Raw genomic sequence first — 24936 nt, forward strand, 5'->3', positions numbered from 1 at the left:
TGAAGCGGGGGGGAGGGGGAGTGTCTCTTAAAGTCAGGCACCTCCGATTGGCTGCCTCCCCCGCCAGTCCTCCTCCTGACTGGGCCACCGCTCCGGTGGGCGGGGCTATGCCAGGGGTATAAATACCGGGCTCCTCGCTCAGCCCATTCACAGCGCCGGGGGAAGCGGTTGTGTGTGTGTTGGGGGGGATGCTCGGTCCATCCGTGGGGCAGGTAAGGTCTGTCCGCGGGCGCTGCTGGGGCCCGGCCCCTGGGTGCGGGGCTGTGGGGAAGGGATCCCGTCGAACTAGCGCTCCCCGTGCCCCCCCGCCATTGCCCGCCTCCCTCTCTTCCTCCGGGGCCGGGGAGGCAGCGGCCCCCTCCCTCTGCCCGCTGTGCCCTCGGTGGGTTTTGGGCTCTGCGGGGTCCGGAGGGGCCTGTGTCCGGCTGCGGGGGGGCCCCAGCCCCCGTAGGGACCCGCTAATGCCCGGAGCTCTGCCTCTGGCCCCGGGGCTCCCTCGGGCTGCGCTGGATTCCTGGGAGGGGCTGATCCCGCCGGGGCTTTCCCGGGCGGGGGGGGGATCAGCTCCGGGACCCCCCTGCACAGTCCCGGTCTCTCTGCCGGCGCTGGGGCTCCCGTGCTCTGACTCGGGAGGAGAGGGGGACGTTGCGCGGAGGAGCCGGTTCTGTATTTGCCGGCAGGGAGCCGGCTTCTCATTCATAAACCACCGGAGTTGTTTGTTTCCCGTGGCGGAGGAGGGGGTGCGGGCTGGGGGAGCTGCTTTGCCCAGCCCTTGGCGGAGCCCTGGAGGGAGCAGCCCGGTGCCCTTGTGCAGACTGAGCCTCTCTGCCCGCTCTCCCGGGCCGGGCTTTGGCATTTCCCTGCCGGGATGGAGAGCCGGTGCTCCAGCAGCTGCTGGGAGCTGGGGTTTCTGCCTTGGCTGGTGGAGCCCGGGGTGCGGGGCTGGGCTAGAGGAGTTGGACTGGAGTGAAATGGAAAACGGTGTGTCTGTGCCTCCCTCCTTTTGGCTCCCTGCCGGGCGCGCTGGTCCTTCTTTTTTTTTTGGCTCCCTGCCGGGCGCGCTGGTCCTTTTTTTTTTTGGCTCCCTGCCGGGCGCGCTGGTCCTTTTTTTTTTTGGCTCCCTGCCGGGCGCGCTGGTCCTTTTTTTTTTTGGCTCCCTGCCGGGCGCGCTGGTCCTTCTTTTTTTTTTGGCTCCCTGCCGGGCGCGCTGGTCCTTCTTTTTTTTTTGGCTCCCTGCCGGGCGCGCTGGTCCTTCTTTTTTTTTTGGCTCCCTGCCGGGCGCGCTGGTCCTTCTTTTTTTTTTGGCTCCCTGCCGGGCGCGCTGGTCCTTCTTTTTTTTTTGGCTCCCTGCCGGGCGCGCTGGTCCTTCTTTTTTTTTTGGCCTCCTGGTGTGGTGTCACGGTGTTTTGTGGGGAGGGTGGTGGCTGGTGGCCGAGGGCTAATCGCTGAGCTCCCTGAGGCTGCGTTTGGCTCCCCAGTTGCTGGGGTCAGCCTGCAGCGTGCCCCATGTGAGCAGGGACAGGGCAGCGCTGCGCAGGCATCGACTTCCTGAGGTGTGATGAAATGTGTCTGTCCTACGGGCTGCTCTGCGAAAGCTGGGCCTGATGCCAGCAACCAGAACTAGTCACGCTGATCAGTGAAGCACACACTCTGCCATCTCCCAGCACAGCAATATGAGCAGAGGTGGAAAAGATGAATTCTGGTTCTCTTGAGCAAAATTATTTCCCTTTCCAGGGTGCCATGGGGGAGAGGAACGGTTTCCGCTTCAGCGATGGGAGCGTGGAGGTGCCCCTGAGTCCCCCTGAGGGAGGAGTGTCCCCCCACCCAGAGGTGCCTGGGGCTGCAGGCAGAAGAACGCCCATAAGATTTCCCGGTGAGTGCAGGGTCCCCCCCTGTGGCCTGTTGGGAGGGGACAGTGTCCCCAGGCCAGTGTCACCCCGTGAGGACTGGGGCTGGCAAGTGTGAGGCTTCTTCCAGCTGTCTGGAAATTTCTTTGTATTCTACTGGGTCCTCACTGCGAGGGGGGGGGGGCATAGCAGCCCCCCCCATCTCTGTCTGTCTGGCAGCTCTCCTGCTGCGGGCTGTCCCCCAGTGTGTGTGGGGTGACAGCCTTGTCCCTGCTCTGTGTGACTGTCCCTTGCTGCCAGCTGGGAATGGCCCCATGGCAGTTCCTGTGCCCGGGGAGGGGACTGAGAAGCTGCAGCTGAGTGTGTGTGTGGGGGTAAAAGGGTCTGGGGGTTCCTTCTGTGTTCCCTGGGCAGCTGGTGGTGGGGGTGGCAGGGATGGGACAGAGACAGCACCGTCCTCACCCCGAGTGGCTCATTCCCCCTCCAGGCAAGTGGCACAGGCTCCATCCAGTGTGGTTCCTGGTGCTGGTGGCTCTGGTCCTGGCTCTGACCGCGGCTGTTGCTGTACTCTCAGGTAAGGGAGGAGCGGCTGCCTCCTTCCCTGCCCCACGCAGCTGTGTCCCCTGGTCCCTGTGGAGCACAATCCTCTGCCCTTCTGCCCTTCCCTCTCCAGCAGGAAGACATGGAGGGGATCCAGCTGTGCCTGCGGCTCCGGTGCTGGCGTGTCCTTATGACTGGGTCGGGTACCGCAATGTCTGCTACTACCTCTCGAGGGACCAGGGGAGCTGGGAGTGGAGCCAGGAGCAGTGCTCCTCGCGTGGGGCCTCGCTGGCCGTGCTCAGGAGGGAGTGGGAAATGGTGAGTGAGGGGCTGTTGTGGGTGTGTGGGGGTTTGGGTGGATTCCTGTGTTGGGTGCAGAGCCCGGGGTGGGAGCAGAGCTGTGTCAGAGCAGGACCAAGAGCGCTGGCCTGGATGGTGAGCTCCTGGAGCTTGTTGGAGCAGGTGTGGGGTGGGAGCTGCTGCCATCCCAGGGCCAGTGGTAGCCATGTGGGGTCAGGGCTTCCTGCAAGGCTGGTGGGACCAGTGTGAGGCTGGGACAGGGACTGGTGTGGGGCTGGCAGCATCTCCTGACTGTTGGCTTCTCTCTTTCCTGCCCAGGAGTTTCTCTTACGCCTGAAGGGCAACATCGATTACTGGATTGGGCTGCGGAGACAGGGCGAGCGCCTGGAGTGGGTGGACGGCAGCAGCTTCAACCAGACGTGAGTCCCGTTGGGAGCTGGGGCTGTGGGGAGACCATCCTGCGGTGGGACGGGCAGGGTCCTGGTGGGAGGTGTCTGCTGGGGCTGTCCCTTTCCAGGCAACCCTTGTCCCCTCCTGCTGCTCGAGGGGACAACCGTGACCCCCATGGTACCAGTGGTGTCTGTGCTGCTTGTTGCAGGATCCCAGTGGTGGGCGAAGAACCTTGTCTGTTCCTGAATGACCACGATCTCCTGAGTGCCCGCTGCTTGCAGACACGGCCTTATCTCTGCAGCAAACCTATGCTCCAGTGAGAACCACTTGACAGAAGTGGTGGAGAAAGGCCCTTCCCCATGGTGGGGACTCCCAGCTTCACCTCTTCCAGCAGCACAGGGTGGTGCAGGGATGTCCTTCCCTCAGCTGCTGCTCTGGTTGCTCCTGGTCTCAGCAGAAACTCGCTGCCAGCTCTCAGGAGATGAACCTGCAGGTCTGGAGATGTGGTGGGAGCTGCCGTGTGCCTGCCTGGGCTGGGACCTCATCCATGGAACTGGTTTCTTTCTCCTCTGGGACCATCCCAGAACTCTTCTTGCTTGTGCCACAAGTCACATTGTCCTAGTTTGAGGTAGAACAGAACCAACCTTTGCTTCAGTGATTTTATTTCTTAGCTAATCCTCTTCTGCTCTCTGAAATCATCAGCGTATTGTGTTCATGCCAAGGACTGGGGTGCAGAGAGGCTCTTGCTTGTATTTACTGCTGTCACAACCAAGGGAACTGTTCTGTGCCCCGCTGGAGGGTGGGAAGCAGCAGAGCGTAGAGGGGTCGCTGCTGTGGGGAGGAATGGACAGGACGGGGGCCCCAAAACTGGCCAAGGGGGTGTTCCATCCCATCTGCCCCATGTTCAGTGTAAAAGCTCATTATTTCTATTTTAATTTATTCAAGCTATTTATTTTGTTCAAAACTTGTAAATCTCTTTCTCTCTCCTCCTCCTCTCCTTGGAGGGAGAGGTGGGGGAGAGCATCTGTCCTCATGTCATTGGTCCATTCGGCTGAAATGACAACACAGAAGCCTTCTTTTAAGCTGTGGCTTTGGTGCTGGAGCAGCTGCTCCCCCATGAGCTGGGCTCAGAAAGCTCAGTGCAGGTCCCTGGTCCTGTGCAGGGCAGGGGGGCCACAGAGCCAGGGGTTGAAGTGGCCCTTGTGGGGCTCCTGTGAGTATTAAAATGTAATTGGAGATACTATTGTTGGTTTTTTTGTACTGCTTTTAATAAACCATCCTGAATTTCCCTGGGTGTTCCTCTCCTTCTGTGGCAGGGCCCTGCTGGAGGCAGCCCTGTCCCCTCCCCTCCTCGCTCCCGGGGCCCCTTTACATCCTGGCTTTGGGAGTGTTGGAGGACACAGTTGGGAGAGGGCGGCTGCCCCCCCGGGGTCTCCTCCCTCTATCCCTGGCAGCGTGGGGTGCCGGCGGTGGGATGGGGGTGGCTGGAGCCCCTTTGTGACGAAACGGGAAAAAGGACTTCACTGAGAGGTTCAAATTAACAATTTATTTGGACTTCACTCCCGGGTCCAATCCGTCACTATTGCGAGTTCTATGTGTTTACACTATTAATCTATAGCGATTACACTATTGCAATTTAAAAGCAATTTGCGGAATACGCTATTGCAACCTCCAAGTGATCCAGAAGAGGAACACCACAAACCACAAGCGCCCTAGATATTAATACCTTAAAAGAGTGCACAAATCACGATCTTGATAGCATGCCACATACCATACGTATGTTTCTTTATCACTTACCCTTTCTCTCAGGTAAGGTCGCTCAATCCCTGGGAAGTTACCCTGTGCAGCGTCCTGGACAAGGGGGGGGGATGAATCTCCTACAGGCCAGCTGTATCGTTGGAAGATTACCCCCATTTTCCTCCTCAAACCTTGCGGTTTATATTTCCTGATTCTGTGGGGGTGCAGGATTATGCCTGAGTGGGTTACACTGTCTGGGATGTTTACCTCTGGTGGTGCGATGGCCGAGTCTCTGTTGCCAATTTTGTGACGTCTAGCACTCAAAGTCATGGGACTAGTGGTGGGATGGGACTCAGGGCATTTTATTTGTTAAGGGAGTGAAGGCTCCATTCGCTTTCTGTTCTTATTGTGACACAATCTTGAGACAACCCCGGGCTGAGCCGTTTCTGCAGCTCCCCCCAAGTTATCTCTGCATAGACAAGGCAAGGGGGGGATGAAGCTGAGTCGGATGACAACTCCCTGCATCTCACCTACTGTGCTCTGAAACCGGTTTGGCTGGGAGCTCCCATACACCCTTCCCATCCTCTCCCGTGCTTTCCTGCCCATGGGAGGGGCTTCCGGTGCCCCCCAAATCCTGACCCTTCGAGAAAGTGCTGCCGCAGGAGCTGCCCAAAAGCAGCCGTGGGCGTTGGGTGAGCTCACCTGGCCGTGTCCCGTGGCTGTGCGGGAGGGCCCCTTCCTTCCCGGTGCTCCCGTTCTGTCCCTCCTCCAGCGTCCCAGAAGCTCCGTCCTTCCCTGGGCGGGGGGTCGCCGGCACCGTCTCCCCTTCTCCTCGCAGCCCTTCTGCCTCCGCGCTGCTGCCGCAGCCGCCCCCTGGCTCAGGGGGAGGAGGCGAAGAGTGAAACCCCCCCCCCCGTTTCCTCCAAACTATTTGGGACAATTCAGAGGTATTTGGGCATAATTCAAATACTTAAAGAGAATTCAGAGGCATTTGGGAGGAGTTCAGAGTTATTTTGGGAGGAAGTCAGAAGCATTTCGGGCAATTCAGAGGTATATTGGGAGAATTCAGAGGCGTTTGAGGAGGAACTGGGAGTTATTTGGGGAGAATCCAGAGGTATTTGGGGGCGGTTTAATTCTTGTGGGAGAATTCAGAGCCATCTGGGGGGGAAAAGGAGGCTGTTGAAGGGGCGGCAGCAGCGGGCGCAGCCCCCGCTCCCCTCCCGGACACGGGGAGACCCAGCCCGGAGGGGGTGGAGCGGACCTGGTTGGGAACCGCGCCGGTGCCCCCCCTCCAGCGGGGCGCCTTGGATGGGACCTGATTGAGAACCCCCCGCGCTCGCCTCCGCCGCTGGCAGCGCTTTCCCGGCCCCGGCGCCCAAAGAGCCCCGAAATGGGCTTCTTTGGTGCCGGCGCTGGGGGGAAACTCCACGGAGCTCCCGCGCCTTGGCTTCCACATCGGAACCTTTTCTAGTTTACACCCATCGCCTAATTAGGAGACTGTCCTCAGCAGCGGCGGCTCCTCCTTTTCCTGATTGTATTCTCCCTTCCAAATAAAGGTCTGGTTCATGGGGAAATGACAGCTCCTGCTCAGCGAGGAGGGGGCTGAAGATGTGGAGGTGCGGGTCTGGCGTTATAAGGAGCCCAGTTCCCCTCAAGGACGCATAGGGTTTTATTTTCAGCAAGCTTTGTATCACCCAGCAACTTTGCAGCTTTAGCGGAACGCCCCGGTTTCCGCCGTTCGGTTCCCTCGTGTCTTTGTGCTCTCTGCACCCCGCTCCAAGGCGCCTCTTGCCTTCCCCGGGGGTGTCGAGCCGGGCCGCGCCTCGCCCGCCCCCCGCCCTGCGGCACCAGTTGAGGTAGTCTCCCTTAATGGGGTGTACTATAATTAGTCCGACTGCCTTGGCAAGATTGGGGTGGCAAGAGAGGACTGGGGTGACAGGAGAGGACTGGGGTGAGTAGAGAGGACTGGGGTGACGAGAATCCTGGGGTGGCAAGAAAAGACTAGAGTGGCTTCAGAGGACTGGGGTGACAGGAGAAGACTGGGGTGACAAGAGAGGACTGCTTTGAGAAGACCCCATTAAAAATACCGTAAGGAGGAGCGCTAAAACCGGCTGGAAAATGCCCCCCGGTCCTCACGTGCCCGCGATCGCTCACCGCCAAGCCCCGCTGCAGCAGGCGGCAGCCGAGGAGGCCGTTCTTCCTCCTGAATCCTCCCTCCCTGAGCTCCCACCCAGGGAGGGACCGGCCGCGGGGAGCAGGGTCCAGCCCCAGGGATGCGACGGGCAGAGGAAAGAAGTTTGCCTTATCCAGGGAAAAGATTTATTTATGTGCATAAGAATGTCCCGGCCAAAGTGAGGCACCTGGAGGCGGTTTCCCAGGGGGTTTTATGGAGAACCATAGTCTTGTTTATGAGTGAAGGGACCTGCAAAGCCCCTGGAGTCCAGCCCCCTGCCCCGGGCAGGGACATCTCCAAGCAGAGCAGGTCGCCCAGAGCCCCGTCCAACCTGCCCGGGGGTGTTTCCAGGGACGGGCCATCTCCCCCCTCTCTGGGCAACCTGGGCCGGGGTCTCCCCACCCCCAGCGGAAAAACACTTCTTCCTCAGCCCCACTCCCAATCTCAGCCCGTTTTAGCACTTTGGGGCTTCCAGCCGCCAAAGCACGTCACTAATGGCCAACTCCCGCCCTGACAGTGACCAGTGACCGCTGAACCCGGCAAGGAAACCTCTTTTCCCCTTCTCGGGGGCTCCCCATAGCCCGTGCCCGGACGCGCTGCCCCGGGGGGGGGGTCCCACAAAGTGCGAAGGGAGGAGGGGGGGGTGGGCTCTGTTAAAGGCAGGTCCAATTAACTGCGTCTCCCGCGACTCCTCGCGCTGATTGGTCAGGCTCTGGCGGGGCGGGATTAAAGGCGAGTCCTTCCGGGGGCGGTGGAGCAGGAGCCGGAGATGAGGTCGAAGCTGGGGCCGGAGGAGCGTGGTTGTGTGCGGGGACAGGTAGGGCTGGGCCGCAGCCCCCGGTTTCCCCCCAACCAGCCGGACAGGGATAGGGGTCCCCCCGATTCCCGCAATCCCAGCAGTGCCCAGAGAGGGACTAAGGATCCCCGGCTTCTTCCCCAACCATTCCCGTGCCGAGAGGGACCCCGGGGACTCCCGCCCCCGCGGCCAGGCACAAAACAGTTTCAGGGTGACTCAGACTCTAACTCTCACAGGAGCCACACACGGGCCACTTCAGCCCCTGCTCTGTGGCCCCTCGGCCCTGCACAGGGCCAGGGACCTGCACCGAGCTTTCTGTGCCCAGCTCCTCTGGGAGCAGCTGCTCCAGCTCCATCACCACAGAACAAAAGCAGGTTTTTATGTGTCCTGCTTTGGGATGGATTGACCAGTGACGAGATGACAGACATTCTCCCCAATCTCTCCCTCCAAGGAGAGCAGGGGGAGAGAGAAAGAGATCTACAAGTTGAGAACAAACTAAACTACTTGAACAAAATAAAATAGAAATAATGAAATAGATACAAAGTTGGACCAAGCTCCCAGGATGATGTCACCTGCAGGCACTGGGGAAGTCCCAGACTGGACTCCACCATGGATGGGAACTGGATTCCAGATCTGGAGTCAGGAACGCACAGATCCGGTCAAAGGCAGACAAACAGACAGGGTGTCGTGGTTTGGCCTCAGATGGCAACAAAGGACCCCGTGGCAGCCACTCGCTCAGATCAGGCCCCCCCCCGCCAGTGCGGCCGGGAGGGGAGAATCAGAAGAAAAAGGCAAAAACTCATGGGTTGAGACAAAGGCAATTTAACAGAACAGCAAGGGGAGCAAGAAACAACAACAGTAATAACACCGACAGAGGAATATACAACCAGGAGTACAGATACCACCGCTTGCCGACCGCACAGGGGACGCCTCAACCGCTCAACTCCCCCGGCACATGACTTCCCCTTCCCCCCCCCCCCCGAATTCCTGCCCCTCCCCTTCCCTGGCCAGCTCCTGTTACCCCCTGGGCATGGCTCCCATGGGATGGGATACCTGTGTCCCTGCTAGGTCCTGGGGAGAATTAACCCTATCCCTGCCAGACCCAGGACACAGGGTCCTCCTCGGACATCGGCCATTGGAGAAAGAGGCCTGACCCTTTGATGCCTCAGCTTTTATACCGAGCGTGGGGCAGATGGGATGGAACACCCCCTTGGTCACTCTTGGGCCCCCATCCTGTCTGCTACTCCCCACAGCAGCGACCCCTCTACGCTCTGCTGCTTCCCACGCTCTCTGGAGAGACCCCCCTGCAGTGCTGCCTCCAGCTCCGGGGCCACCAACATCAGAAGGACACGGACCCATTGGAGAGGGGCCAGAGGAGGCCACAGAGATGCTGCGAGGGCTGGAGCCCCTCTGCTGTGAGGCCAGGTTGAGAGAGTTGGGGGTTGTCATGGTTAACCCCAACCAGGACCATGCAGAAAGAGGAAAACATGGAATTCATTCACTACTTCTCATGGGTAGGCCATCTCCAGGATGGTTCAACCATCTCCAGGAAAGCAGGGCTCCATCAACATCACAGTGACTTGGGAAGACAAACGCAGCAATTCCGAACGTCCCCTCCCTTCTTCTCCAGGCTTCATATGCCAAGCATGACGTAGCATGGTATAGAAGGTCCCCTTGGTCAGTTGGGGTCAGCTGTCCCCCCAGCCTGCTCGCTGGCAGGGCGGTGTGAGGAGCAGAAGAGGCCTTGACTCGCCGTGAGCCCTGCTCAGCAGTAACCAAAACAGCCCTGTGTTACCAACACCGTTTCCAGCACAAATCCAAACCAGCCCCGTCCCAGCCCCGGAAGAAAATGAGCTCTGCCCCAGCCCAAACCAGCACAGGTTGCTCTGCCTGGAGAAGAGAAGGCTCCGGGGAGACCTTAGAGCCCCTCGCAGGCCCTAAAGGGGCTACAGGAGAGATGGGGAGGGACTTTTAACAAGGGCACGGATCAAGAGGACAAGGGGTAATGGCTTTAAACTGGAAGAGGGGAGATCTAGATTGAAAACAAGGGAGAAGTTCTCCGTGATGAGGCTGGTGAGACACTGGCCCAGGTTGCCCAGAGAAGCTGGGGCTGCCCCATCCCTGAAGCTGGTCAAGGCCAGGTTGGAAGGGGCTTTGAGCAACCTGGCCTGGTGGGAGGTGTCCCTGCCCTTCCAAACCAAACCATTCCATGACTCTAGGAAGCCACCCCCCCCCACTACCAACCCTTGCCCCCTAAACCCCACACAGTCCCCAGCCCGGGGGAAAGACCTTTCTCCAGCACCTCTGTCAAGTGGTTCCCATCAGCTCTTGGGGCTTGCTGCAGAGATAAGGCCATGGCTGGGAGCACCGGGCACTCATGAAATCGTGGTCATTCAGGAACAGACAAGGTTCTTTGCCCACCACTGGGATCCTGCAACAAGCAGCACAGACACCACTGGTACCGTGGGGGTCACGGTTCTCCCCTCGAGCAGCAGGAGGGGACAAGGGCTGCCTGCAAAGGGACAGCCCCAGCAGACACCTCCCTCCAGGACCCTGCCCGTCCCACCGCAGGATGGTCTCCCCACAGCCCCAGCTCCCAACGGGACTCACGTCTGGTTGAAGCTGCTGCCGTCCACCCACTCCAGGCGCTCGCCCTGTCTCCGCAGCCCAATCCAGTAATCGATGTTGCCCTTCAGGCGTAAGAGAAACTCCTGGGCAGGAAAGAGAGAAGCCAACAGTCAGGAGATGCTGCCAGCCCCACACCAGTCCCTGTCCCAGCCTCACACTGGTCCCACCAGCCTTGCAGGAAGCCCTGACACCACACAGCTACCACTGGCCCTGGGATGGCAGCAGCTCCCACCCCACACCTGCTCCAACAAGCTCCAGGAGCTCACCATCCAGGCCAGCGCTCTTGGTCCTGCTCTGACACAGCTCTGCTCCCACCCCGGGCTCTGCACCCAACACAGGAATCCACCCAAACCCTCACGCATCCGCAACAGCCCCTCACTCACCATTTCCCACTCCCTCCTGAGCACGGCCAGCGAGGCCCCACGCGAGGAGCACTGCTCCTGGCTCCACTCCCAGCTCCCCTGGTCCCTCGAGAGGTAGTAGCAGACATTGCGGTACCCGACCCAGCCATCAGGACACGCCAGCACCGGAGCCACAGGCACAGCTGGATCCCCTCCATGTCTTCCTGCTGGAGAGGGAAGGACAGAAGGGCAGAGGATTGGGCTCCGCAGGGACCAGGGGACACAGCTGTGTGGGGCAGGGAAGGAGGCAGCCGCTCCTCCCTTACCTGAGAGTACAGCAACAGCCGCGGCCAGAGCCAGGACCAGAGCCACCAGCACAGCCAGCACCAGGACCCACACTGGATGGAGCCTGTGCCACTTGCCTGGAGGGGGAATGAGCCACTCGGGGTGAGGACAGTGCTGTCTCCATCCCATCCCTGCCACCCCCACCACCAGCTGCCCAGGGAACACAGAAGGGACCCCCAGACCCTTTTACCCCCCCCGCCAGACACTCAGCTGCAGCTTCGCAGTCCCCTCTCTGGGCACAGGAACTGCCATGGGGCCATTCCCAGCTGGGGGACAGCCCGCAGCAGGAGAGCTGCCAGACAGAGATGGGGGGGGCTGCTATGCCCCCCCTCCCCTCGCAACGAGGACCCAGTAGAATACAAAGAAATTTCCAGACAGCTGGAAGAAGCCTCACACTTGCCAGCCCCAGTCCTCATAGGGTGACACTGCCACAGGGACACTGTCCCCTCCCAACAGGCCACAGGGGGGGACCCTACACTCACCCTGAAATCTTATGGGCATTCTTCTGCCTGCAGCCCCAAGCACCCCTGGGTGGGGGGACACTCCTCCCTCAGGGGGACTCAGGGGCACCTCCAGGCTCCCATCGCTGGAGTGGAAACTGTTCTTCTCCCCCATGGCACCCTGGAAAGGGAAATCACTTTGCTCAAGAGTAGCAGCATCTTGGCAGTTTCAAGTCTGGCTTGAACCGGCTTTTTCACCGCTGCTCTTATTGCTGCAGAGTGTGGGATTCAGTGACTAATTCTGGTTGCTGGCACCAGGCCCAGCTTCCGCAGAGCAGCCTGGAGGACGCATTTCATCACAGCTCAGGAAGTCGATGCCTGCGCAGCCCTGCCCCTGCTCACACCGGGGACGCTGCAGGCTGGCCCCAGCAACTGGGGAGACAAACACAGCCTCAGGGAGCTCAGCAATTGGCCCTTGGCCACCAGCCACCACCCTTCGCACAAAACACCGTGACATCACGTGAGGCAGATGAGGGAGGCAGATAAAGAAGAGAGGGAGGCAAAAGGAGGGAGGCACAAACACACCGTTTTCCATTTCACTCCAGTCCAACTCCTCTAGCCCAGCCCCGCACCCCGGGCTCCACCAGCCAAGGCAGAAACCCCAGCTCCCAGCAGCTGCTGGAGCACCGGCTCTCCATCCCGGCAGGGAAATGCCAAAGCCCGGCCCGGGAGAGCGGGCAGAGAGGCTCAGTCTGCACAAGGGCACCGGGCTGCTCCCTCCAGGGCTCCGCCAAGGGCTGGGCAAAGCAGCTCCCCCAGCCCGCCCCCCCCCTCCGCCACGGGAAACAAACAACTCCGGTGGTTTATGAATGAGAAGCCGGCTCCCTGCCGGCAAATACAGAACCGGCTCCTCCGCGCAACGTCCCCCTCTCCTCCCGAGTCAGAGCACGGGAGCCCCAGCGCCGGCAGAGAGACCGGGACTGTGCAGGGGGGTCCCGGAGCTGATCCCCCCCCGCCCGGGAAAGCCCCGGCGGGATCAGCCCCTCCCAGGAACCCAGCGCAGCCCGAGGGAGCCCCGGGGCCAGAGGCAGAGCTCCGGGCAGTAGCGGGGCCCTTCGGGGGCTGGGGCCCCCCCGCAGCCGGACACAGGCTCCTCCGGACCCCGCAGAGCCCAAAACCCACCGAGGGCACAGCGGGCAGGGGGAGGGGGCCGCTGCCCCCCCGGCCCCGGAGGAAGAGAGGGAGGCGGGCAATGGCGGGGGGGCACGGGGAGCGCTAGTTCGACGGGATCCCTTCCCCACAGCCCCGCACCCAGGGGCCGGGCCCCAGCAGCGCCCGCGGACAGACCTTACCTGCCCCGCGGATGGACCGAGTATCCCCACACACACACAACCGCTTCCCCCGGTGTTCTGAGAGGGCTGAGGGAGGAGCCGGTATTTATACCCTGGAAGTGCCCCGCCCACCGCTCCGCCCAGTCAGGCGAAGGATTGGCGAGGGAGGCAGCCAATCGGAGCGCTGCGTTCAACTCCCCTCCCCGCCTCCGCCTCAAGACCTGCCCCTCCCCTCTCGTTCCGCTCGCCCCCAGCGCCGCGGGTTTGGGGGATGGAACCGGATCCTGGTGGTGTCTGTGCTGGTGGCTCTGGTCCTGGCTCTGGCCGCGGCTGTTGCTGTACTCTCAGGTAAGGGAGGAGCGGCTGCCTCCTTCCCTGCCCCACGCAGCTGTGTCCCCTGGTCCCTGCGGAGCCCAATCCTCTGCCCTTCTGCCCTTCCCTCTCCAGCAGGAAGACATGGAGGGGATCCAGCTGTGCCTGTGGCTCCGGTGCTGGCGTGTCCTGATGGCTGGGTCGGGTACCGCAATGTCTGCTACTACCTCTCGAGGGACCAGGGGAGCTGGGAGTGGAGCCAGGAGCAGTGCTCCTCGCGTGGGGCCTCGCTGGCCGTGCTCAGGAGGGAGTGGGAAATGGTGAGTGAGGGGCTGTTGTGGGTGCGTGAGGGTTTGGGGGGGTTCTTGTGTTGGGTGCAGAGCCCGGGGTGGGAGCAGAGCTGTGTCAGAGCAGGACCAAGAGCACTGGCCGGGCTGGTGAGCTCCTGCAGCAGCTCTGGAGCTTGTTGGAGAAGGTGTGGGGTGGGAGCTGCTGCCATCCCAGGGCCAGTGGTAGCCCACTGGGGCCAGATCAGAAATCTAGTTCCTGTCCGTGGCTGACTCCAGTCTGGATCTTCCCCAGTGCCTGCCGATGATGTCATCCTGGCAGCTTGATAGTTTTGTATAGATTGTATCTATTTCATCATTTTCATTGTAGTTTTTTCTAAACTCATTCATCTCTCCCCCTCCTCTCCTTGGAGTGAGAGGTGGGGGGAGAGCATCACTTGTCTTGTCATTGGGCAATTCAGCATAACTGAATAACACATAAACCGTCTGTTAAGCTGTGGCCTTGGAGCTGGAGCGGCTGCTCCCAAATGAGGTGGGCACAGAAAGCTCACTGCAGGTCCCTGGCCCTGTGCAGGTCAGAGGGGCCTCATAGCGTGGGGAGTGAAGTGGCCCTTGTGGGGTTCCCATGAGAGTTAAAATGGAAATGGAGCTACTGTAACTGCTTTTTGTACTGTTCTTAATAAACCAACATGAATTCCTCTGGGTGTTTCTGTCCTGCTGGGGAAGGGGACTGCTGGAGGCAGCCCTGTCCCCTCCCTTCCTTGCATCTGGGGCCACTTTCCATCCTGGCTTTGGAAGCGTTGGAGGACACGGCTGGGAGGGGGCAGCTCCCCCCCCCCCCCGGGTCTTCTCCCTTCAGCCCTGGCAGTGTGGGTGCTGGCGGAGGGAGGGGGTGGCTGGAGCCTCTCCCTCCCTTTAGGGACTGGAAGGGTCCCTCAGGCCTTCGCTTCTCCAGGCTTAACACCGCCAACTCTCTCAGCCTGTCCTCACAGCAGAGGGGCTCCAGCCCTCGCAACATCTCCGTGGCCTCCTCTGCCCCTCTCCAATGGGTCCGTACCCTTCTGATGTTGGTGGCCCCAGAGCTGGAGGCAGCACTGCCAGCGGGGTCTCCCTAGAGCGGAGCAGAAGGGCAGAATCCCCACCCACCAACACCCTCAAGTCCTCCTTCCCAGGGCTGCTCTCCAGCCATTCTCCGCCCAGCCTGGATTTGGGCTTGGGATTGCCCTGACGCAGGGGCAGGACCTTGCGCTTGGCCTGGTTGAACTTCATGAGGCTGGCACGACCTCACCTCTCCAGACTGTCCAGGCCCCTCGGGATGGCATCCTGTCCCTCCAGCCTGGTGACCGTGGCCGCTCAGCTTGGTGTCCTCAGCAAACTTGCTGAGGGTGCACCAGATCCTACTCTCCATGTCACTGACAAAGATATTGAACAGCAGCAGTCCCAGTACTGACCCCTGAGGAACACCTCTCATCACTGGTTTCCCCTTGGACATGGAGCTGTTGACCTCTTTGAGTGCCACCATCCAGGCAATTCTGTAGCCACTTAGTGGTCCATCCATCAAATCCATGTCTCCCCAATTTAGAGATCAGGATGTTTTTGGGGACAGTGTCAAACACTTTGCACAAGTCCAGGCAGATGATGTCTATTGCTCTCCCATGGCTGCTGCCTCACCCCACTAAAAGAGCTGCCCCGAGGGAAGGGGACGTGCAAGGCGTCAATTAGAGCTGTGCCGAGGGCTGGCCCCTACCAATGTCACCCAAAGAGCTGCCCCGAGGGACAGCCGCCGCACCGGGTCACTGGAATCCGCACTGAGGGGCGGGTGAGGCGGTGATGGAAGAGCTGCCCCAAGGAGCTGCACCCCCCCCACCCCGGTGTCAAGGATAATTAATTACAGCAAGACTGAGCCTGGGGATGTTGGCTCAATAGAAAGGAGCGATGGAAAAATTGTCTCTTTGGAAGTTTTTGTGGTGCTTAGTAAACATTAGTGGTGTTGGTCATCATGGTGCCATGCATTACTGGAAGGAGACCACGACTGGAGTGGTGGAACGGAGGGCCACTAGCTGCTCAGGAGAGTCAGCCATCATTGGCGTTGGTCATCCCAACCTTCTAGTTCCAGCCTCTTAGTCCCTCCATGCCAGCACAGGAGCAACCAGGGAGCACACACCTTCACCTCGCTGATGGATGAAACTGTTTCCTGTATCTCGCAGCCCAGTCAGGGATAGGGACTGGAGCGTTTCTGCCTCTGCCCCCTCTCAGGAGGAGCTGCTGCTTCTCTTATTGACCAAGTCGACCGCTGCTTCCACAGTGTCTCCTTGACTACAGGAGCAGCTATTTTAGTTCACAGTTGATCCCTTGGTGCAGTTGCAGCGACCGTTTGCATGACCTCAAATCAGAAAACAATTGTCTCAGGTCCCGTCTGCGCAGCCTCAAGGCAGGAGGGCTTCTTCTTAGCGTTCATCTGCATGATCTCAGACCAGGAGACTTTCTTCTCAGTGGTCGCTTGTGTGGCCTCAGAGCAAGAGACCTTCTCAGTGCCCATTTGTGTCCTGATGTTATCAGAAGAGCTTCTTCTCAGCTCCCATCTGTGTGGCCTCAGAGCTCACCACCTCCACCACAGGGACAAGGATGCCCAGCCGTGTCCCCAAGAAAAGCCAGCCAGTCCCCCTCAACCTCCTTTTTTCCTTTTTTCTCATTGAGTACAACATGAAAGAGTTGTCAAACACTGGAACAGGCTGCCCAGGGCAGTGCTGGAGTCACCATCCCTGGAGGGATCTAAAAGCTGGGCAGACATGGTGCTGAGGAACACGGTTCAATGGTGGTTTGGGCAGTATCAGGTTGATGGTTGGACTTCAACCCATGGATCTTCAAAGCCTGTTCCAACCCAGGCGATTCTATGATATGGCCTGGAGTATGCCCTGTGAGTTTGGGTCTTTCCTGGTTGTGTCCCCTCTCAACATCTTTCACAACCCCCACCTGATCACCAGAGGCTGTGGGAGAAACAGAGAAGACCTTGAGCCTTGCCAAGGCTGTTGAGATCCATCGCTGGGTCACCAGTGTCCTTGTGGTCACAAATCCTGAACACGGCACCATGCTGGGCTGCGAGCAAGAAAATCACCTCTATCCCAGCCCAAACCAGTCCAGCCCTGGACTCCCTGCTGGGAAAGCAGCCCAGGCGCCGGGAGAGGAGGCCCAGCTAGAGGATGGGGACCAGCATTTATTGTGTGCACCAGGAAAGGTACATATGCAGCAGAAGAAACCAGTTACAACCTCAAAATTATAACGTTGTTAGTAATTGCATTCTCCAAAATTAAAAAAAAATCAGAAAACAGCAATTGGGGCCGGGCGGGGGGCAGCAGGACAAGCTCTCTCTGCTGGCAGCTCTCAGGCCCCCCAGCATGTCTCTTGACTCCAGCTGCTGAGAGGGCAGGGGTCGCATCCAGCCACGCGCCGGTCCCTCCGACAGCCGTCAGGCGGTGATCCCTGCAGGGACAGACAGTGTCAGCCAGGGCCACCTCCCTCTCCCCAACACTCTGCTCAGGGGGGTCTCGGTGCCCCCCTCTCGCAGCCCGGGGTTGCTGCAGGTCCCACAGGGGAGCAGGGAGAGCTGGGCCACCCTGTCCATCCCCACGTCGTACCTTTGGCCGAGGAGCCAGGGCCCCAGTCCATGCCTGCGAGAGAGAAACAGCCGTGAGCTGCCAGCCCCAGGCTCGCTACAGGCACGGTGCACGTGCCAGGAGCGGGCCAGAAGCCACAGCCGTGCTGGGGCCACCGGGAGAGGAGGATGGGAGCCCCACGAGCACCAAGGGGACACACAACCTCTTCCATATGTCCCCACTCCAGGGACACAGGGAAAATGAGGGGGGTCGGGAAATGCCGGCAGCAGCCAGAAACCGGAGCCACGAGACCACCCTGGCCCCGAGCAGCGGCTGGAGCCGGACCTGCCCCCGGTACTCACCTGACGCCATGCCATAGCCCTTGTTCTTCTTCCCTGCAGAGAGAAAGAGGCATCGGCATCCACCGCGCTTTGCCGACAGCCTCGGGGGCTCCCCAGAGCACAGTGGCTTTTGCCCACAGCCCCTCCCGGCCCCCCAGGCCCTGCCTTCACCCTGCACCCCTCTGCGTCAGCAGCCCCACTGCTTTACCCGACTTCTGCTTCCATACGGCGAATCCACAGATGGCAGCGACAACCAGGATGGCAACGGCCACCCCCAGCATGATGGCCAACAGGTTGGACTCCGTCTCTGGGGGGGAGCAGCGCCGTGAGCAGGGGAAGGGGAACTACCCCAGCCCTCCCCTCCCCATGCCCAAGGCCACCAGGCTCACCCCACGCGTAGAGTTCGGGCTCGGGCAGGCTGGCGTGCTCCACGCGGCACCGGTACTTGTTCTCCTCCCCTGGGTGGGCCTCGATGGAGGCCCAGGTGTAGTAGGTGCCATCGCTGTTGGGCGCGATGCTGCCCCACTCCGTCTCCTGGTCCCTGACCTCCCCGTCCTTCAGCCAGCTGACGGTGATGGGCCGCGGGTAGAAGCCGTAAGCGCGGCAGTGCAAGGTCAGGATCCCGTGGGCCTCCTTTCCTGACACTCGCACCGTGGGGCGCTCTGGGGAGGGGTTGGCAGTGAGGGCCGGAACGTGCACCCATGCTGGCCGGTCCCCACGGTCCTCATCTCCCCCTCACCTTTCCTCTCCAGCACGGCCCGCCCGTAGCTCACGTATTTCCTCAGCCACTCGATGCAGGTGTTCTCCAGGTAGAGTTTCTTATCCTCAGCGACAGTCCCATCCTCCTCCCACTTCCTCTTGGTGATTTGTGCCGCCGCATCTGCCGCGGCGAACGTCATCGTGTCCATGTCAAAGGCAATGAAGTCCCTCCCGTCGTAGGCATTCTGATAAAACCCCCTGGTGCTACCGTCCTCCAGGAGGTCACAGCCAGACATGCGCTGCCGCGTGTGAACCCCTGGAACACGACCAGGGAGCCAGGGCTGAGGGGCTGCTGCAGCTCTGGGACACCAGTGGGGCACAGACACCCCCCCCCCCAGCAGCAGCACCCCCAAACCCAGCCCTGTGTGAGCCCTGGGTTCATTGGGTACCAGCACCAGGGCTGCCACCCGTCCTGCCCAGGGCCCACAGCACTCAGGGTGTCACCTAAAGTCATGATGCAGACCCCCTGTACCCACAGCGTTGCTGGGCTGGCATCCAGCCCCACAGCATCCTGGGCCAGTGAGGGGTGCTATGGGGACCTGAATGTTGGTGGGGGAACAAGGAGATGGGGTGTGCTGTGGGGAGCTTCTTGCCTCTGGGATGGGGGCTTCAAAACAATGGGTAGAGCAAGTGCCTGGGAGCTCTTCTGGCTCTGGGGCTCTTGACTGCCATGGGGATGGTGAGGAGCTGCAATGTGGTGGCCAGAAACCCCCCCCGGCCCTGGGACAGGGGATCCCAAGCACTATGGGGCTGGGACAGGGCAGCCGGTACCCCCTCGGCCTGGGGGATGGTGTGGCTGGGAGTCCCATGACAATGACACCAGGCAGGAAAGGTCTGGCACAAGCTGGGGCAGCAGTGTGGGGCAGGACAGGATCCTGGGAGGAGGAACTGTTCTGTCCCACAGAGCCCCAGCCCACACTCACCCCCGCTCTGGTTGTAGCGGCCCTGCAGTATCTCCAGGTTCACATGGTCAACCTGCTGATTCCTCTGTCCGATCTGGGTCTGGGTGTCCCAGTATCGCTGGTCCAGGTTGGCCGCCATCCAGTCTGCCCCTGGCACTGCCCTCCCCGTCTCGCTGTCATAGCGTGAGATGAGGTTCCCATCCACGTACCCCACAATCATGAACTGGGGCACTCCCGGGCTGGGATCCGACACCGCAGTGTAGAAGTAGCGCAGGGAGTGGGGCCCTGCAGGGATACGAGGGTGGTGAGAGGGGGAGGGCAACGGGGTTGGGGGGGCACAGGGGTGAGGGTGCCCAGTGTGCAGGGGTGGGCACTGAAGCTGGGTGGGGGTCCCAGGGGAGCAGATTGGGGGGTGGGGCCTGCTTCTGTGGGTATGTGACTGGTGGGAGGACACCGGGGAGCCCGGTGTGTCTGGGAGGGAGGTCCTGGTTCCCGGGGAGTCCAGGGGGGTCCCGGTGTCAAGGGCAGCAGATCGACGGGAGGGTCTGGGGGACTGGGAAGAGGGTCCAGGCTTGTGGAAGGGGATCTCGGTGCCCGGGAAAGGGGGGTAGAGCATCCCACGGGGTCCCGGGAAGGGGAATGTGAGGGGGAGGTTCTGAGGGGGGGTGGTGGGGTGGAGTGGTTGGAAAGGGAGGTCTAGGGCGGTCCCTGTGCCCAGGGGCGTTCCCGGTGCCAGGGAACGGGTGTCAAGGAGGGTCCCTGTGGCCAAGGATGGAGGGGAGTGGAGAGGGGGTAAAGGGAGACGGGGATGTCCCGGTGCAAACACAAAGAGCTCCAGAGGGGTCCCGGTGCTCAGAGGATGAAGGGGGGTGTGTGTGTGTCTCGGTGCCAAGAAAAGGGTGTTCAGAGGGTCTAAGGGGGCCGGGATAGAGGGGGATCGGGGAGGGGGGAAGGTGTCCCGGTGCCCGGAAAGTGGGTCTAGGGGGTTCCGATGCCCGGGAAAGGGGGTTCCGGGTCCCCACTCACCGCACAGCCCCTCGCTGAGGAACCCCAGAAGCAGCCCCAGCTCCCAGACGGGCTCCATAGCGCTGTTCCTCTTCGGTCCTGGATAAAGCCCCGGCCCGCGATTGGTGCCACCACCCATGGCCCGCCAATGGCAGCCCGAGACGCCTCTGGCGTCACCGGGCGCCGGGCAGATCCCGGCTCCGCAGGTCGGAAGCGAAAGCGAAAGCACCCGAGGCACCGCGGGGGAGAGGAGGGGAAGGGACAGGGAAACCCCGGAACCCGCCCCCCAGGGACCTCCAGCCCCCCGGATCCTCGGCGCGGCTCCCCCCCCCGGGCAGCTCAGCCCTCAGCCTCCCCAGACCCTCCGCAGAGCTTGAGGTGCCCCACGCTCTCTGTGTCTCCCCGCTCTGCCCCTGTCCCCCCAGCTTGGGGTCACCCCTCGGGCCCCCCCAGCCTCAGACACACACCCCCGGACCCCGGTCTTGTCCTCTCCCCCCGGGGTACCCTGGGACCCCGGCGTCCTGTCCCCCCAGGGGAAGGACCCCGTTGTTCCGTGCCCCACGGCTCCCCTGGGGCGGGTTTGATACCCAGCGTCCCTCCTTCCAGGTGTCCCTCCTACCGGCCATCCTGCTCCTGCTGTCCCCCACGCTGATGTCCCTGACGCCCTCGTGCCCGGTAGATCCAGAGGAAAGTAAGGATGCGCAAGAAAAGGACCCCCGGAGAGAGCCCACGTCCCTGGGGATCCAGCTGCTCCCCATGGCCGTTCCCTCCCCTGGGCGCCTGCTGGGAATGTTCCCTGAAACAAAAGCTCTGGAAACCAGAAGCAGTTTCGAGAGGAAATATTGCTTTATTCGATGTTGGGTGCTAGGCGGCAATCCCCATTACCAGGGATATTCACCCATTATTCTCATTATTCCGCCTCCCTAATCCATAACTCCACCTGGGCTGACATAGTCATTAGAGTCACCCAAGAGCCCCTTTTGCACATGTGTATTTAGTTTTGGCAGCATCCTCGGAACACTCCTGGCAGTCGTGAACTCCTCGGTTGCCATTTGGGTGGGGATACCCTTCCTCGCACTATCCTTTGAAGGTCTTGAGTCATCTCAGGGCACTGAAAGTTTGCTGTAAGTTTGACAGCTGCTTGAGGATGATCAGGATGTTCCTTGGAGTAGCCCCAGCTCTGTTTTAATTGTACAGGAGCACCTATTTTGACATATGAGAAAACCATGTGGTGATTAACTACTACTTGTTATCCCATCCTTATCACTATCAGCTCGGGGACTAGCCATTTTCTCACACAGTAAGAAGCTCAGTAATTAACTATTTCATCACACAGTCAGAAGGTCAGTAGGAAGCAAACAACATTTTAGTTCGCACATGGTTATAAAAAAGCAGAAGCCTGTCTTTGGTAACACTTCCTGCCGCTTTGGGACTTATTTAAAATATTTAATTAAGTCCCATAATAATAATAAAAAGTCCCAGTCCAATACAGAGCAATATGGGTGCAGGTCCTTTGTAGAATTCAGGTATTTCCTGTCTATTATTCATACACTCTTCTGTCTCGCTCTCAGCTTTAACGGATCGCGTCCCTGGGAAACTATTTCCCAGGTGTCAAGCCTCTCTTAACTCTGCTATAATGAATCCAAGGTTTCACTCTGTCTAATTTCACAGCTAAGTCCTTAAAAGAACTTGAAAAGTTCCTTTCCACTTTTCTTTCAAGGGTTCCTCACTCCAGTTTGAGACCCAATCTCCTGGCCGAAAGGGATGAACTACTGCATCCAACCCCACAGGTGTCCTCTGATGGCGATACCTATTAAGGGAAGAAAGAACATTTCCCCGAGAAATTCCGTATTCCTTGTTATGCTGTTTTCCTAATATTATCTCATTCCCTGGCTCATGAGACAAACGCTGGGGAGGTCACCCATAAAGTATTTCAAATGGGCTGACTTTCTCCTGTGACCCAGGAGTGATCCCGGCCCTTAAAGCTCAAGGGAGAGAATCCGGCCACTTCACTTGTGTTTCCTGACAAATCTTGCTCATCTGGCTTTTTAACCTTTGATCCATTCTCTCTCCCTGCCCACTTGATTGGGGTCTCCAAGGGGTATGCAAATCCCATTTTACCTCCAAACCCCTCACTAAAGCCCCAACCACTTTGGTCACAAAGTGAGGCCCCCTATCTGATGACATTTCAATTGGGATTCCAAACCTCGGAATCACCTCCTTTAGTAATACCTTCACTACCTCCTGTGCCCAATTAGGATGACAGGGAAAGCTTCAGGCCATCCTGAAGAGGTACCCACTAGTACCAACAAATTCCGGTACCCGAGTTGCTCGGGAACCTCAGGAAAATCAATTTGCCAATAATCCCCTGGTGTGTTTCCTTTCTGTAGTGTTCCTGGGGGTTGTCTCGGCTTCCTTTGGGGATTATTTTTCTGACATATCTCCCATCTGTTTACAACACTTTTGGCAATACTGGTCATTCCCGCTCCCAGAGCACAAGCCTTAGTATGAGCTATTAAAGCCTCCATTCCCCAATGAGTTTCTTCATGGCTTTTCTCTCAAATGTCTCGCAGCAGATGCTCGGGTAGTATCACACGCTGACCTTTGGTCATCCACCATCCCTCTTCATCCTGATCAGACATTAACAACTGAGCTAATTGTTCATCCCTTTTGGTGTACTTGGGAGGCTGACTTATATGTTGGTGTCTTTCCGGCCACATCCCGAGGATTTTCTTTCCCGCAGCTTCCCTGGCAGTCAGATCCGCCTTTCCATTTCCCGCCCTGATGAAAGAGTTGCCCAACTGACGAGCCCTACAATGCATTACAGCAATTTGTTCAGGCAATTGCACCACTTCTAAGAACTTCTTGATTAAATGTTCACATTTAACCGGTTCCTTGAGCGGACAGGAGACCCCTTCCCTGCCCGTGGCCGTGTAGCATTCCGAAAGCATATTTCAAGTCAGTCCATAGGTTAGAAATTTTCCCAGCTGCTCTTTCTAAAGCTCTGGTTAAGGCAATTAATTCTGCTTTTTGTGCTGAAGTTCCTGGGGGGAGTGCTTCTGCCTCCATAGCTTCTTCTTCTACAATCACAGCATATCCTGCCTTTCTGGTTCCGTTATCAACAAAACTACTCCTGTCCACCAATAGATTTCGTTTCTGCTGAGTCTATGGGGTCATTCTTTAAACTAGAAGAAACCTGTTCAATTGTTGCCGAACAATCATGTTCTAACTCCGTCTCACCTGGCAAAGGTAATTAGGTTGCTGGGTTCAATACCAAAGTCACTTTTAATTCTACATCATCCTATTCTAATAAAACAGCTTGATATTTCATCATTTGGCCAGGGGATAACCAGTGCCCCCCTTTTTGATCTACAACAGGAGTCAACCCATGTGGTACCTGAACAATCAGCTTCTGCACCAGGGTTAGCTTCCGTGCCTCTTGTATGAGCATTATGATTGCCGCCACCAGCCGCACACAAGAAGGCCGGCCTTTACTTACACAGACCAGTTGCTTGGAAAAATATCCTACCAGTCTTCTCCTGGATCCAGTCTTCTGAATCAGTCCTCCCAAAGCAACGTGTTATTTCTCGTCAACAAACAACCCGAAAGGTTTTTCCAGGTTTGGTAATCCAAGAGCTGGGGCAGCCCTGAGCTGTTTCAATTGAACAAACCATTGTCTGCGTTCCGGAGTCCATCCCAGGAGAGTTCCAGGGCCCTTGATAGCTTCACACAGTTCCAGGGCCCTTGATAGCTTCACACAAGGCTTTCCGCTAACGAGCCGAAATTAACGATCCACAGGCGACACCGCCCGGCCATTCCCAGAAACGCTCCCAGCTCCTGTTTGGAGCTCGGGTCAGGTATTGGACACATTGCCTCTTCCCGCTCTATTCCCAGGCTCCCTTCTCCCTGCGGAATCGTAAAGCCCAGAGAAACAACGCTCTGCGGCACCTTGGAGCCTTTTCCTCAGATACTCCACATCCAGCTGCTCCGATAGAATTCAAAAGGCCAATTGTGTAATGCACGCAATCGGGTTTTGTCTCTGTCCCCGGGAGAACGTCACCCACGCACTGCAACCAGGTTACTGTCACATTTCCTTTCTGCCAATGCTCTAATTCTTTAGCCAGCTGATTGCCAAAAATCGTGGGACTATTTTTAAATCCTCACGGTAACATGGTCCAACAAAGTTTATTTTCCCTCCCATAGTGGGATTTCCCACTCAAAGGCAAACAGCTTCTGACTTCCTTCTGCTGGTGGAATGCAAAAGAAAGCATCCTTTAAATCCAATACAGGAAACCAAGGGATCAGGACCGCAAGTAGTGTTCTCCTCTGTCATTCCAGTGGCAGGGAAGGAGGAGGGAAGCAACAAGAAGAGCCAGCAGATCCATACCTGCCTCCAAGCCAGAAGAGGAAGGAAAAGCACCAGTCCAGACTCTCAGCTCTGTCACCGCAGCTCAGAGAAACCTGCTGGGACCTTGGAGGGTCTTGGAGGCACCAGAAATCGTCAGGTACACATAAGCATCTGTGCTCCAGAGCAGTGTCTGCAGGGTGTTAATCTGATGGCCCACCTTACCCCAAAGGGCAAAGCTGATGTCCCAGGGGTCAGGAGCGGCAGAAATTTGTTCTGACAGCCAGGAAGGCCCTGCCCTGATGTCAACTGCACATTTGAACCCTTCAGATCACCCAAGGGATGCTGGAGGCCTCCCAAAAATCCCAACAAAGGCTCTCCTGAAAGCTGCTGAGGTGCTTCCCGAGCCCTGGCCGGGTCCTGTCACCCCTGAGATCTCAGAGGCATTTTCAGCCACTGCTTGTCTCCCACCCCCAGCTGCAACACAACCTCTCTGAGGTGCCACCAGGCCATGAAACTCCTCT

At 58.9% G+C, this 24936-nt stretch overlaps 3 protein-coding genes across 3 annotated transcripts; 1 reads left to right on the forward strand and 2 right to left on the reverse strand.

Moving 5' to 3' along the window:
* The first annotated feature begins 154 nt into the window (after window positions 1–154).
* On the forward strand, window positions 155–4365 carry LOC141476188 (C-type lectin domain family 2 member B-like). Its single transcript, XM_074164799.1, has 6 exons — window positions 155–212; window positions 1735–1873; window positions 2335–2421; window positions 2521–2705; window positions 3006–3106; window positions 3286–4365. The coding sequence occupies exons 1-6, from the start codon at window positions 189–191 to the stop codon at window positions 3395–3397; spliced, it is 648 nt and encodes a 215-aa protein (XP_074020900.1). The 5' UTR covers window positions 155–188; the 3' UTR covers window positions 3398–4365.
* A 5725-nt stretch (window positions 4366–10090) lies between these two features.
* LOC141476109 (uncharacterized) lies at window positions 10091–14875 on the reverse strand. Its single transcript, XM_074164711.1, has 7 exons — window positions 14812–14875; window positions 11853–11969; window positions 11580–11756; window positions 11079–11174; window positions 10795–10979; window positions 10394–10494; window positions 10091–10214 (listed from the first exon to the last, which is right to left on the reverse strand). The coding sequence occupies exons 1-7, from the start codon at window positions 14873–14875 to the stop codon at window positions 10091–10093; spliced, it is 864 nt and encodes a 287-aa protein (XP_074020812.1).
* Window positions 14876–16155: 1280 nt separating this feature from the next.
* On the reverse strand, window positions 16156–20166 carry LOC141476056 (class I histocompatibility antigen, F10 alpha chain-like). Its single transcript, XM_074164681.1, has 8 exons — window positions 20089–20166; window positions 19084–19347; window positions 18141–18416; window positions 17791–18063; window positions 17610–17708; window positions 17423–17455; window positions 17103–17135; window positions 16156–16947 (listed from the first exon to the last, which is right to left on the reverse strand). The coding sequence occupies exons 1-8, from the start codon at window positions 20144–20146 to the stop codon at window positions 16934–16936; spliced, it is 1050 nt and encodes a 349-aa protein (XP_074020782.1). The 5' UTR covers window positions 20147–20166; the 3' UTR covers window positions 16156–16933.
* Window positions 20167–24936: the final 4770 nt, after the last annotated feature.

The sequence above is a fragment of the Numenius arquata genome, chromosome 28 (assembly GCF_964106895.1).
Source record: "Numenius arquata chromosome 28, bNumArq3.hap1.1, whole genome shotgun sequence".
In the NCBI taxonomy this organism is placed as follows: Eukaryota; Metazoa; Chordata; class Aves; order Charadriiformes; family Scolopacidae; genus Numenius; species Numenius arquata.

Coding starts and splice junctions, on each gene's coding strand:
- LOC141476188 (XM_074164799.1), top strand. CDS start 189: ATGCTCGGTCCATCCGTGGGGCAG. Junction 213..1,734: donor TCGGTCCATCCGTGGGGCAG/GTAAGGTCTGTC, acceptor TTCCCTTTCCAG/GGTGCCATGGGGGAGAGGAA. Junction 3,107..3,285: donor GGCAGCAGCTTCAACCAGAC/GTGAGTCCCGTT, acceptor TGCTTGTTGCAG/GATCCCAGTGGTGGGCGAAG.
- LOC141476109 (XM_074164711.1), bottom strand. CDS start 14,875: ATGGAGAGTAGGATCTGGTGCACCCTCAGCAAGTTTGCTGAGGACACC. Junction 11,970..14,811: donor CACCAAGCTGAGCGGCCACG/GTCACCAGGCTG, acceptor TTGTCTCCCCAG/TTGCTGGGGCCAGCCTGCAG. Junction 10,215..10,393: donor GGCAGCAGCTTCAACCAGAC/GTGAGTCCCGTT, acceptor TGCTTGTTGCAG/GATCCCAGTGGTGGGCAAAG.
- LOC141476056 (XM_074164681.1), bottom strand. CDS start 20,146: ATGGAGCCCGTCTGGGAGCTGGGGCTGCTTCTGGGGTTCCTCAGCGAG. Junction 19,348..20,088: donor CCTCAGCGAGGGGCTGTGCG/GTGAGTGGGGAC, acceptor GTATCCCTGCAG/GGCCCCACTCCCTGCGCTAC. Junction 18,417..19,083: donor CCGCTACAACCAGAGCGGGG/GTGAGTGTGGGC, acceptor GTCGTGTTCCAG/GGGTTCACACGCGGCAGCGC.